The sequence below is a fragment of the Amblyomma americanum genome, chromosome 1 (genome assembly GCF_052857255.1).
Source record: "Amblyomma americanum isolate KBUSLIRL-KWMA chromosome 1, ASM5285725v1, whole genome shotgun sequence".
NCBI lineage: Eukaryota > Metazoa > Arthropoda > Arachnida > Ixodida > Ixodidae > Amblyomma > Amblyomma americanum.
The window spans coordinates 4,493,717-4,506,686 of NC_135497.1; the positions used below are offsets into that span (position 1 = coordinate 4,493,717).

Genomic DNA, 12,970 nt, shown 5'->3' on the forward strand with positions numbered 1-12,970 from the left:
GAAAGGAAATGGCAGAGTATCTTTCTCACATATCGGCGGACACCAGAACTGTGCCGTAGGGGAAGAGATCAAGGAGGGAGTCAAAGAAAGAAAGAGGCGCCACCAGAGGATGTTTAATGTGCACTGAAGTTAAAGATCCTCAGCTGATAATAATTATGATAATTGGTTTTTTGAGGAAAGGAAGTGGCGCAGTATCTGTCTCATATATCGTTTGACACCTGATCCGCGCCGTAACGGAAGGGATAAAGGAGGAGTGAAAGAAGAAAGGAAGAAAGAGGTGTTGTTGTGGAGGGCTCCGGCATAATTTCGACCACCTGGGGATCTTTAACGTGCACTGACATCGCACAGCACACGGTGGTAGTGGTGGTAGTGCATTTATTAAAAATAATAGTCAGAAGGAAGGAAAAGATTTTTGTTAGCACCGGCATCTGCCATCGATACTGAAGCACCTGAGCTGGGGCAGCGGAAATAAGGGATAGCAGGCAGAATGGAGAAATGAAATGAAAGAACACACGGGCACCTTAGCGTTTTGCCTCAAAAAAACGCAGCCGCCGCAGTCGCATACTGCGCCATTTCCTTTCCCCAAAAAACCAATTATTATTATTGTTATTATTATTATTATTATTATTATTATTATTATTATTATTATTATTATTATTATTATTATTATTATTATTATTATTATTATTAGTCGGGTTCGAAACCGGGAACTCCGGATCACTAGTCGACCCGCCGCGGTGGCTCAGTGGTTAGGGCGCTCGACTACTAATCCGGAGTTCCCGGGTTCGAACCCGACCGCGGCGGCTGCGTTTTTATAGAGGAAAAACGCTAAGGCGCCCGTGTGCTGTGCGATGTCAGTGCACGTTAAAGATCCCCAGGTGGTCGAAATTATTCCGGAGCCCTCCACTACGGACCTATTCGTTCCTCTCTTCTTTCACTCCCTCCTTTATCCCTTCCTTTACGGCGCGGTTCAGGTGTCCAACGATATATGAGACAGATACTGCGCCATTTCCTTTCCCCCAAAAACCAATTATTATTATTATTATCACTAGTCGAGCGCCTAACCACTGAGCCACCGCGGCGAGGTCCTCAGCTGGCTGAAATTATTCCAGAGCACTCCACTACGGCGCCTCTTTCTTCTTTCACTCCCTCCTTTATTCCTTCATCTACAGCGAATTTTAGGTGCCCGCCGATATGAGAGACAGATACTGCGCCATTTTCTTTCCCCAAAAACCAATTTTCATTTATCAATGAGGGTTTAAATCATAAATCTTACACGTGTGTTTCACGGCTGAGCGCTCGACTGAAGCCAAACACGGCAGTGTCATGCAGCCGCGCGCCAAGGTGATAGTGTCATGTGCGATAGTTGAACGCTTCGCTATGGCGCAAGAAAACCGGGCAGCGTGCCCTCAGCATGCCGAAACAGGCTCACCGAATGAGGCTAATAATATTTGTTACCAGTCATTGTCCCCGAAAACAAATATTACTATCCTCATTCGGTGAGCCTGTTTCGGCATGCTGAGGGCACGCTTCACGGTTTTCTTGCGCCAAAAACTAATCAGTGATTTGCCGAAGGTGTGCATAAACCATAAAAAAAAATCGCCAAAGGTTAACAGCAAATTGTAGTCATGACAAATTGACGAGAAACGGCCTGCGTGTTTTTTTTCTGGAACAAGTAATTTCAGATGAACAAGCACTCCCGTTCCGAATGGGGCAGCGTCTGTCCCGTCCCGTCCTGTCTTCCTCTGTGCGCGTCTTAACGAAAAGAAAAGAGTACTGCGAATAATTTTTTTCTCAACTAGCACCGCCGCGTGTTCTTTGCAGGTTATGCACACGGAAAATCTGAAAACGCATCTCCCTAGAACCGCATTAAAATAATTCTGCAGCTTGTTACAGGCAAGCAGACTAAAGCAACAGCAATGCGTTGAACAGGCGAGTCTGACCTAACGAATAAATTTCAAACTCAATTGCTTGCCTAAAACATTTTACAAAATGTACCCCGTTGCTAAATGCAGTAAAATGACGAATCTTTGAAGGACCCTGAAGGTAGTTTTTCTCGTTGATATTATTAGCCTACCTAATTTTTATTAATATTCATCTTTTCATCGGTGCTATTAAGTTATATTTCATCGCGCATAACGCGGCCTATGGTCAAAAGCCACTTTAATCGCCGACGCACTTTAGCCGCCCAACTTCCAAATGGCAGTTCGTAAATGCTTTGCCGTTTCCGGTGCGGTTGCTGCAGTTTGGCGCACTGCACGCAGTCATAGCTGACAACTGCGTGGCTCAATGCCACAGCAGAACCCCAAACCACACGCCACAGGTGTGGACGGGAAATGTGTGAAATGTAGCCGACAGCGTGGGCTCACGTGAGGCAACGAGCTGACCGCGTCTGTGAAGTCAGCTTCCGCGCGGAAAGTTGAACACCTGACGTCAAGAAAATCATGTGACCGCCTCTCGGCGAATGGCGTTCGGAGTGGCGAGGGAAAACAGGCGCGCAACTCTGTTCCATGCGGGAGCATATACCGGAAAACTAACCGCTACCTGCCACTGCGCGCGCACGCTCTGATTGGCCCCAACGAGGCAGGCGGGCGCGCCGCTTGCCAGCACGTGGCGCCATCTGGTGCGCCCAAGGCAATCTGCACACTGGGGGCGCGCGCTAGGCTGCCCACTGACGTCATCGTAGCGGGGATTCGAAGGCGGGGTGTCGCCCTAATTTCTTGCGAGCTACTGCGAGCAGCGATTTTAAAAAATATATTTCTAAATTATAAGGTCCACGCACAGCTTTCATATTTGATTCGATTACCAGAAAATACCCCTCTCTACAGACCTGCTGCACCAGGATATGCCCTTAATAATCATTTCAGGGTCATTTTAAAGGGTTAATGCCCATATATGCAGAATTGACTATTCTCCACATGCATGCAGTGATCGCTGGGTGCCCTCGCACCACTCCTGGTGCAGTGGTACAGCGGCTGAGGAATGCGCCCCTGCCCTGCGATGGTAGGTGCTAGCTTGTGAGACCTAGGTTGCTCATCCCGAGCAACCTCAAGGTCACGGAGAGAGGGTTTGGACAGACAAATATCGGAAAAATCCGAGATTGAGGGTTGAAGAGAGGCGCGAGCCAGATGCATTCTGCCGTGCGCCTGCCGGGCATTTAGACCTCGCTGTAAGCGGCACTGAAAAACCCCATAAGCGATGATTTAAGCGGCCAATACAAATCTGAGGATAGCCTTCATGTTTTTTACTGTAGTCCCGTACGAAGGCTATGAAACTTTTGAAAACGTTTGTTGTTAACGTGACGTAATATCGGCTGGAACACTCGCATGTTTACGACAAGCGCGAGGAGAAACGATGCATGACGGTAAGGTGAACAGGATGGTGCGGTATTTTTCATGGAAAGTTCCAGATCCAGCTCTTCCTTAGAAACTTCAGGAACTGCTTTAGTGCGCTCCACACAACTAAATGACACACTTTTTGACTCATTTTTGTGTTGTCATTCGCGGGCACCTGACTATTCCCTTTGTCGTTGGCGAAATACTTCCACCGCGTTCTTTAAACTTAATGTGGAGCAGTGGAAAGTAGCGCGGTCAAGGGGGGTGCCTGCTGATCAGCCCTCACTCGTCGAACGGGCCTAAGCTGCCACAGCCGCCGCAGGGGTCCTGGACTAGGACTCCACTCATGAAGACACCGAAGACGCTATGAGCTATGTATAAACGTTTTCTCAAAGTCCTTGTGCGTAGATTATGGGACCTAAGGCACAGTGAAAACAGAAAAAATTATGCAGCCAAAATAAAAATTCCAATGCCGAAAGCGTTAAATGACGGGCCTAATTCAAAAATTCTCCATCACCCTGCAATGCAACATTGCGACAGATGCAGGCTTTTTGCATGAAATTGCCGTTCTGGAGGCCTCCGGCATCTGTGGCGACTTACGCTTACCTTCCCTGGATGATTAAAAAGATTTTTTTTTCAAATGTTACCAATTCATGGAGTGCTGTGAACTGAAATGAAATTCACGCTGCACAGCGAAAGCTGTTTTATGAAGCCCTTCCCATTTAGTTCCACGCGAAGCCCGTGACCAACCGGAGCGCAGCTGCTATGACGCAAGCGCCGTGGAGCAGCGTGTGGTGGCGCCAGCGTCGGCCGCAGCGGCAGCATGGGCATTCGGTGGCGCCAGCCATGGCGCAGCGGCAACATGAGAAGAAGCAACATTTATTGTCAGTGCCAGTATGGTACTCGCAGATAAAATATTTTCCCCACGCTCCATCAGGGACTTTAGGAAGTTCAATAACCTAATGCGTAGCAATGAAAATGTCATTGTGATTTCACTGCTACGCGCATTATTGTTCAGTAATGAATTTCTTATCCGAAATAACCTATACATATTCGATTCACATTTCAATAAATTGATAAAATCGCGGCTCTGCACAAAATATAAATTTCAGTTAGACGCGACAGCAGTTTAGGCGACTTTCCGGCTTCAAAATGCTTTCCTTCAGAAGAATGCCCAAAATGTCTCAGGAGCTGCGTCTGCGTCAATGAGCACTCGAGATCAGGCTCAGTGCGCAGCGTCTAGGACGAATTCTAGTGCGTAAGAGTCCAATTTTTGTCCCTTTCCGATGCGTCCCGAGGTTCTTGCACGAAACCTACAGAGACGTTGGCAGCGCCTGCATCCCCGCCGTCACGTGGTCTTTGGCTGATGATGTCGGTTCTTGTGCTTGGTCCTCAGCTCGTTCTGAAGTGGTGTGGCTCCGACCAACTGTTCGGTGTACAAAACGGCAGTTAGAATGACAACTATCACTATCATCATTATTTATCAATAATTAAAGCCCCTAGATTGGGTACTACTCTACGAGGGAGCCTTTAAATATAAAAGTATCCTCATGCTACTTAAATATGCCATACAATAACGCCCAAACTGAAGCCTTTCTTCGATATTTAGACACATCAGCTCAGATTCTATTATCATTTCTTTCTATGGCCTGAAAGACATGAACATTTCATTTGTCGCAAAAGGCAGCAACAAATTCGAAGTTCATTTCAACTGATATTTTCAATACGCATGCAGCAATAATCACTAAGGTGGTTGAAATCTTTTGGGCCATATTTTAAATATGAAGGTTTTACAACATAGCAAAACTTTTTAAAGTAAAAATTAAAACATTACTGAAACCTAAGATGCATATTTCGATCACTAGCAAGCTAGCAGTGCTGGACTTAATTACTCTCAGATATATCAAGTGATCGTGGTGTACGACTAGGTTACTGAAAGCATGACATTGCGACACAGTACCTTGAACGAGAATGAAATGCATTCTGACCAGCAGATGGTAATACCAGTGAGGACTGACTGCACCTCGAGAGGAATTATACCGGCAGCGCACGTTCTCACATCTAAAGAGATATAGGTAACGTGCAAAGAAATGTGGACAAATTGTGGATAGCAAATAGTCCATAAGATAAAAATGGTGATAGTGGTCAATGCTCAAAATCTCGCAACCCTAAATATGCGTGGCATCCACGCAGAGAGAGGACCAGCATAATGGTTGCATAGAGGGAGGTTAATCAGAACATATGCTCTGTGGGACATACGGCTATTCACGTAACATGCAAATAACTTTAAAATAATGTGAATTTCTTAATTTATGACATCTTCGGGTGAGTAGGACTTGAAGCTTAGACAGCCACAACTTTACATCTCACAGAATTAGTAATTATTTTTCCAGGTTCCTTATCTGTTAACAATAATATGTGGAGACCTTCAGGGTCATATTCAGCAGACATCACTGGCAGTTGTGTACATGAGCTAATTAAATCATTAAGAAGTTTCTGGTTAAAAAGACTCACAACCAAGCAGAGCCTCGATCATATGTGTCATGGGCGCACGCCATAATATCAACGTAAATGTCGCACCTCAGACCTGCTTCGATCAGTACAAGAGATTGCGTGAACAACCTTCGTGGCCCTCTTTTTGAATGTCTTTTCTTAAGCTCCATCACCAGAACAGCTTCGTTTCGAAGTATGAGTAAATCCTGTTGCCAATGACCGGAATCTTGGGAACGAAAGCATCGCCCACGAAGCCTAGCGTTTTTTACCTACTACAGCACTTCCAACTCATGTGACCGGAACTGCGAACTGAATGGTTCGTACATCAAGATTTGGCATCAGTCAATGTGCGATGACTCTGTGAAATGAGAATTATGAAGCAATTTTGGCGCTGGCGCACTTTAATAGCTATGTCGGCTGCTTAGAAAATATGTCATGCTAATGCTGGTCTCTACTTGACGGCAATTTTCAACCAGAACGCTTTCGAGGAGTTCGCACGAAGCTAAGTAGGGTGCCAACTCGCCGCATACCCTATTCTAAAATTCCAACAGTGCAACAATTCGAAAATGTGGAGATAAAATCACATTGAAAAAAAAGCGGCCAAACAGAATTGATTTGGTAAGCCAGCAGTGATGCCATTTCCACACTTGCTAAGACATCCCTGTCTTCAAGATAAAGCAGTTCCTGCTCAGTGCAAATGAAGGCTTCCTGGTGCCAGATGGAAGTACCTTCTCATTATTGGACGGTACTCTCCACTTCCACGCGTACTGGCCAATTGTCAGCAACACTGTTGGTTGTGAACGCCAGTGTCAAATATTCCGCCTGTGTGATCATGGGTGCTCGCATCATTTTATCACTATAGAATTACCTTCCTTATGTCCGTTATTTTTTTATTGCGCTTCGGGCCGCTACCTTTTCAAGACGTATGATAGCTTAAAAGGACGTCTTGCTGGGCAAGTTGGTAACTGTACATCTCTTTGGTTACAGGCCCGTGTTGCCTTCAAATAAATCAGTTGTGAGTGGCGCTCCGTCCCGTCTTTCTACCTTGTGTTGTGTCTGTTTACGCGCCTGTAACCAAAAAGACGTATGATAGCAACCCGTGTTAACAGCACTTCTTTTTTGTTTTTGTTTACAAAGGGCATCTGTTTTACCGTGATATTGAAAATTGGGCTGAAAAAAAATGAAAATTGGTTTTTGGGAAAAGGAAATGGCACAGTATCTGTCTCACATGTTGGCGGACAGAAAGCTAAGATTGTGTACTGTAACGAGATACAGAATCTGAGGGAGATACAGCATCGCCCTCGCACTAACCCTTCCCTAAAAATAACTAGCACGAAAAAATTGGATATCTGTTAAGATTCGATGTCAGATGACCCTTTTTGCAACTACTCCTACAATGGAACACTCACCAACAGGGAGTGCCTCCATGCGTGACGTGTCAGCCGCAAGCAATGCTAGCGCCGTTGCGTGGAAGGCGTCGTTCCGAGTGACTCCTTTGCGCCGCTCTGCCGTGTAGCGCTTGTAGAGATGGACCACAGCGGCGATGTCGCCCCAGATCATCTTTAACATGCGCAAGATCACGAGCACTGCCAAGCTCAGAGCGAAGACCCATACGCAGGCCCCGACAGTGTTGTCACGCACGAAGTTCCACATGTGTGGTCCGTACTTTTCGTGGTGCATCTGAAAAAAAGAGATGGCGCACAAGCCGATGCAAATTGTCGATCCTTGGTACAATGACCATACAACGTGATATTTTTGGAACTGTCACCTTTCTTCTGTTCATTGGTTACAGGAACGTTATTGTGCAAATGACTTGATTCTCTAAGGTAGACAAAATGACTGGGTATGTGGGTCTTATACCTGCCTGGACAAGCATCATGCCTCCCGATTAGGATCTATAAAGGTGTAAACAACAATGATCGTTGTGCCTAGCACAACCACGCAGCCTTTAAAGCATGGTGTGCGTGTCAAATACCGCAAAAGAGGAACAATTATCCCTCAGCTTGTAAGCAAATATGTACACAGTGCGTGCAATGTGTGAAGCTCAGTATGTCAGCATCCGCATCCCCCGATGCTCCTTGAGTTAAAAGCAATTGTTCCCTGCCACCTCGGTTTTACTCAAACGCAAGAACTACCGTGACATTTTTTATTTGTTAGCACTGAAAGTGAAAATTTGGTAGTCGGTAGGGGCGTCAAAGAATTCAATCCTCGCTTAAACTCTGTTAGTTTCACTTTGTGCTTAAGGGGAGATTGGCGTAAGGCCGAATTTTTACTGTCTGCAGCTTAAGCTGTTAGCGCAGAGATTCGCTAACCCGGTAACCTAGCATGCATGGCGCAAGAAAACATTCTCCGACCACAGTGGTCCATATATATAATATACCTGGATAACCTCGGCGTGCTCTGACATGGCAACATCTCACAGAAACATGCGCACGCCTCAAAGATGTCTTCCTTCGACCGACCCGACGGCTTCCGGCACCACGTGGGAAGTGTACAGGTCTCCGAGCCGTACAGGTACGACAGCGTGCGGGGCAGGCACACGAGGCACTTGCTGTAGCCGTCGTACGCGTACAAGAACACCGCCATAGCAAAACTGCCTCGCATCATCTGAAGAAACAACCAGCGCAGCAAGGTTTCATTACGTAATGCCAAAAGAGCCTCACTTATTCAGAGGGCCGCAAAGGTTACATCTTTCAGTAAAACATAGTAATACGGTTTTTCCGTACACGGCCGACATGGATAAAGAATGGAGATAAACCGCAAGCTGAAGGCATAAAAGAGAACAGCTGCGTGTTCCAAACTGACTGACACATTTTTTCCAACTCTTCTGTAATGAATTCAGATACTTCCGAAGCCGCACACAAATAATGCACTATCGCAACAGTCCATGTACAAATAATCTCATCAGGACAGCTTCAAGACAACAGGACCGGGAGTTTGAAAGACACCCAACAAACACGTTGGGATAGTTAGCTTTTAATTATCCTTTATGTTCGAGGCTACATTGTTCCATGGAGACAATAATAATCAAAAGGCGACGGTAGAAGCGCCAAAATTCTTCCGCTTTTGAAGGAACTACGTGGCCGTACACAGAAAATTAACGTATTTTCTTATTCGAAACAGGGTGCACTGGATAGGCTATAGGGGGCTTTTCATCTGTTTCCTTTCCATTATATCTTCGTCTACGATCATCAGTCACACTCCACTTTGTTCCATAACTCTGCACTTGTTTCTTAGAAGACCTATTCAACCCAGTTGGTAGTGGGATTCTCTTAAAGAACATGGCGGTGGTTTCAGAATCGAGCCCAGGAGGCTGGATTCCGTTCTGTCAACGTCGCGTCGCCGAAAGATAACTTCGTAGGGTGCCTCGATGCACGCCGGCCGACTCCGTCGTTCAGGGTGGAGACAACCGCGACATTTGCACTATAGCGTAAACCCTAGCGGTGGCCGCCATGTTGGTGCCCAACGCGGAGGCAGCACATGGGCATCGCGCAGCTGCAAGTCGACCATGAGGCGAAGAAAGGCGCGCCGCGTTGACAAGATGATGGGAACGTTTATTGCTAACGGTTGGCACATTGGCCTAAGATGAACTAAACGTAAAAATAAGCGTCGGCAAAGTAAAAGGCCATCACACTAAAATCTTATAATTCTTATTTTCAATGCTCAATCGACCACAGTATTTTTCAAGAAGCTTTAACATTGACAGAGAGCCGTAAAGACGATATCGTAACTTATTGCTGTTGCTGCTATTGCATTAATTTCCATAGTTAGTGCATTTAACTTACAATGATGCTAAAACTCTTAACAGCAGAAAACTACCGTGCTTAGATGCTGCATAAAAGCCATTTGGTAGCTGGGTGTACGATTAACATGATTACAAAAACGCACTCAGACACGGCCGGACACAAGCATAGGCGACAAAACAGATGCTGTTTCTGAATAATGTCCTCCAGTCACCAACTAGCCTAATCACATGCTGTATAATGCTGCGCCCAGTACAAAACAACCCTGGCGATATTCGCTGTGCTGATGGCAGGATAACACTCTTAAGTGATCACTGCCTACCAATTTTAAATAGTTATCTTAACTCACTTCATAACTGCAACGACCGCGACTCTTTTTTTATCTTATAATACGCTACCGTCACTGCATAATCCTAACAGTGTTTCAAGCGGCAACATGGTGACTTTCAGGTGAATTTCAGATAGATCATGCACTACACCTGACAACTCTTTTCTTTTTTTCTCTTCAGCTTGCTGCTAGTGCAAGATACCACCAACTTTTTCTGTAGTACATAGCTCCTTGTACGTAGCACTGTATCGTGGACGTGTACTTTTCAGCGCAACCAAAAAAAACACACGCAAAAACGTGGTGACAAGACACAGCAGCGTTTATCCATACGCCTTCGCTAGCAAGTATACACACGCGCTTAAGAGCAGAGCATTGCTTATCCAGAAGTTAAACCAATTGCACACGCACACATATGCGCAGAAGATACAGAACAAATGAACGATAAATTCAGTGACTATGTACGCGCCAATCAACTGTGAAAGTCGAAGATGTGGTATTACTCGCACAAAACACCCGACCTGATCGTAGGATGTCAGTAGCCGTGTGGCTTATCTCGGAAGAAGAAACATTCCACAGCCATGTAGCGAGTGTTTCGTGAACAGGGCCACACATTCCTGAGCACTTTGCCAAAAACGCCGCGCACAAGTCTCTCCCAACCCCCAGCGATGAAGCGTGGGGAGCGCAATGGCCATCGCCGCTTGGGAGGCAGCGTTTACCACTTCACAGAATGACTGACAAGGCGCTCCAAGGAGGCGTGCGCATCTAGGCACCCTACAACTTTCATTTAAGCACCCTCGCCAAAAGGAGGAAGGGATCGAGGAACTTCGTAAAAACCGATAACAACACATTGCACGGCTCTGCGTGCTGTGGCGTAACGAATATGTTCTGTTTTGCTGGACGTCGAACGGACTTCAGGACTGTTTTCTCAAGCTCAATATGTCATTTGCTTGTTTATGCTCACAGTAAGTTACAAGCAAATTATCTACGATCGCTAGTGGATTTGTGTTGTCTTCTAGGTAGGACTTTTGAATGTGTGAGCTAACACTACCGTTTCGAGACATGTAAGACGAGCTATTAGCCCTAACCGGAAGCTGTCGTTTATGCGTTGGCAGTTCGCAATCACTAGACACAGTGCGAGTTCACAACGTGCAAAAAGTTCCAAGATGCTGCAAAAAGCGATCCAGTTGCAGCCGTGCAGGTATGCTACGGTGCATGCTTGAATGTAATCATTTCAAAGTGCTAGAGTCTAGGCTCCCATTCCGTGTCCTTGGTGCCAGGGTAAACCTACAATAGAGCATGTCACATGGAGCTGCCCTAAGGCAGACTTAGAGCCTAGAATAGACCGCCCGAGTGTGACGCAATGGGAGCACTTGCTGGCCAGCCATGACGAGGAAGCGCAATGATTTCTCTTACGTCGAGCCACGATGAAAGCTGTCAAGTGCGGCATCCTGTACTAAGGATCGATCACGGTGCCAGTGACCCATAAGGGTCAAGAGCATTTTAAATCTGTCGCTAATAAAGTTTTTTCTATCCATCCATCGCCGTGTCAGGTGGCAGTTACATTGGCTGGTCGTGCGAGATGGCTGTGTTTGAAACAGCTACCAGGCCATCTCAGTTGCGCATAACTTAACTCCTGAAACTATGTGCCAGGAGTGTGGTGTGAGGACTTCCCGCTTTCTCTAAATCTAAACTATAAAATGTCCATTTCTGCGAAGCGATACGCAAAGAAGACTCCAAGCCGCTGAAGGGGCTCAATAATGCTATCGCGTCATATCCTCAAAGAGGTGTTTCCTCAAGTTTTTCATGTATGTTATGTCGGGAAGTGCATTGGGAGCCAGTTTAGTCACTCTCACCGCTAATCTCGAGGCCAGCAGGGCACCATTCGCCCTGAACGAGACGGCCAGCCACACCGTGTAGAGCAGCCTGGTCAGGACCAAGACGGCGAAGGATGCACTTTGCCTCCCCTTGTGTAGCGCCTCGAGACACAGGTGCAGTACAACATCGGGGCCAGCGAAGATTAGACTCGATCACAATCAGCGCTGGCACCTTCAGGTCGGTGAGCAGCGGTAAGGCGGACTGCCGGTGGCTCATCATCCCGCCCAGGAACACCAGAAGAGGCAGGCCCTGTAGAAGTCGCAATAGGCGTGCCAGATGTGAAGCGCTGTTCCAGGGAACTGAAGTTCCCAATGAGGATACATGCATGGCGTCAAATGAAACCAACGTCCTGAGTGGAAATCCTAACAACAGAAAGTGACGGACTGCGTTGAGCCCACAACGCAACCTCCTTCTTGCTGTCAACTCCAGACAACCCCTCCTGACGAGACTGCGGGCAGATGATGACTGCTTTCGGGACAAGACCACGCCCTTCACCGCAGTATTCGTAATTTCCGCCTAAGCCAGTCTGTAGCGCATCCAGGCTTTCAGTGACACCCACTTCCATACAAGGCGTGGAAACATGTGACGACCCTCCCTGACACATGTCGGTCATGACTGGCACGTCCATGCTTGTGTTCCTTGAGTCCAGATAGTACGGCTATATACGGTAGCGAATTTTGAGAATGTGCGGCAGGGAGGGGGACAGTAGAGGCTTAGGCGCTTTCTCAGGCACTCGTCGCTTAGCGCAACTCGCACACCCAGTCAGGCTCTTTCCTCTTCTTCATTGTTGTTGTTGGCCTCTGTTGGAATGGCACATACCGACGGTGGAACATTTGCCGGGGTAAATTAACTATGGAAAGAAATATGTTGGTGTGACGATAAGAGACCGGAAGCGGGCGGAGTGGGCGAGGGAACAAACGCGGCTTAATGACATCCTAGTCGAAATCAAGAGGAAGAAATGGGCTTGGGCAAGGCATGTAATGCGAAGGCAAAATAACGGCTGGTCCTTAAGGGTAACGGAGTGGATCCCAAGAGAAAGCAATTGTAGCATAGGGCGGCAGAAAGTTGGTTGGGTGGATGACATTAAGAAATTTGCGGGAATACGGTGGGTATAGCAGCCAAATGACAGGGTTAATTGGAGAGACATGGGAGAGGCATTTGCCCTGCAGTGGGCGTAGTCAGGATGATGATGATGA

General features: G+C 46.7%; 1 protein-coding gene across 1 annotated transcript; it reads right to left on the reverse strand.

The window, feature by feature from the left end:
- Positions 1 to 4,230: 4,230 nt before the first annotated feature.
- On the reverse strand, positions 4,231 to 12,687 carry LOC144130251 (uncharacterized). Its single transcript, XM_077664216.1, has 3 exons — positions 11,753 to 12,687; positions 7,238 to 7,508; positions 4,231 to 4,761 (listed from the first exon to the last, which is right to left on the reverse strand). Exons 2-3 carry the CDS (start codon positions 7,506 to 7,508, stop codon positions 4,649 to 4,651), a joined length of 384 nt encoding a protein of 127 aa, XP_077520342.1. The 5' UTR covers positions 11,753 to 12,687; the 3' UTR covers positions 4,231 to 4,648.
- Between the last annotated feature and the right edge of the window lie 283 nt (positions 12,688 to 12,970).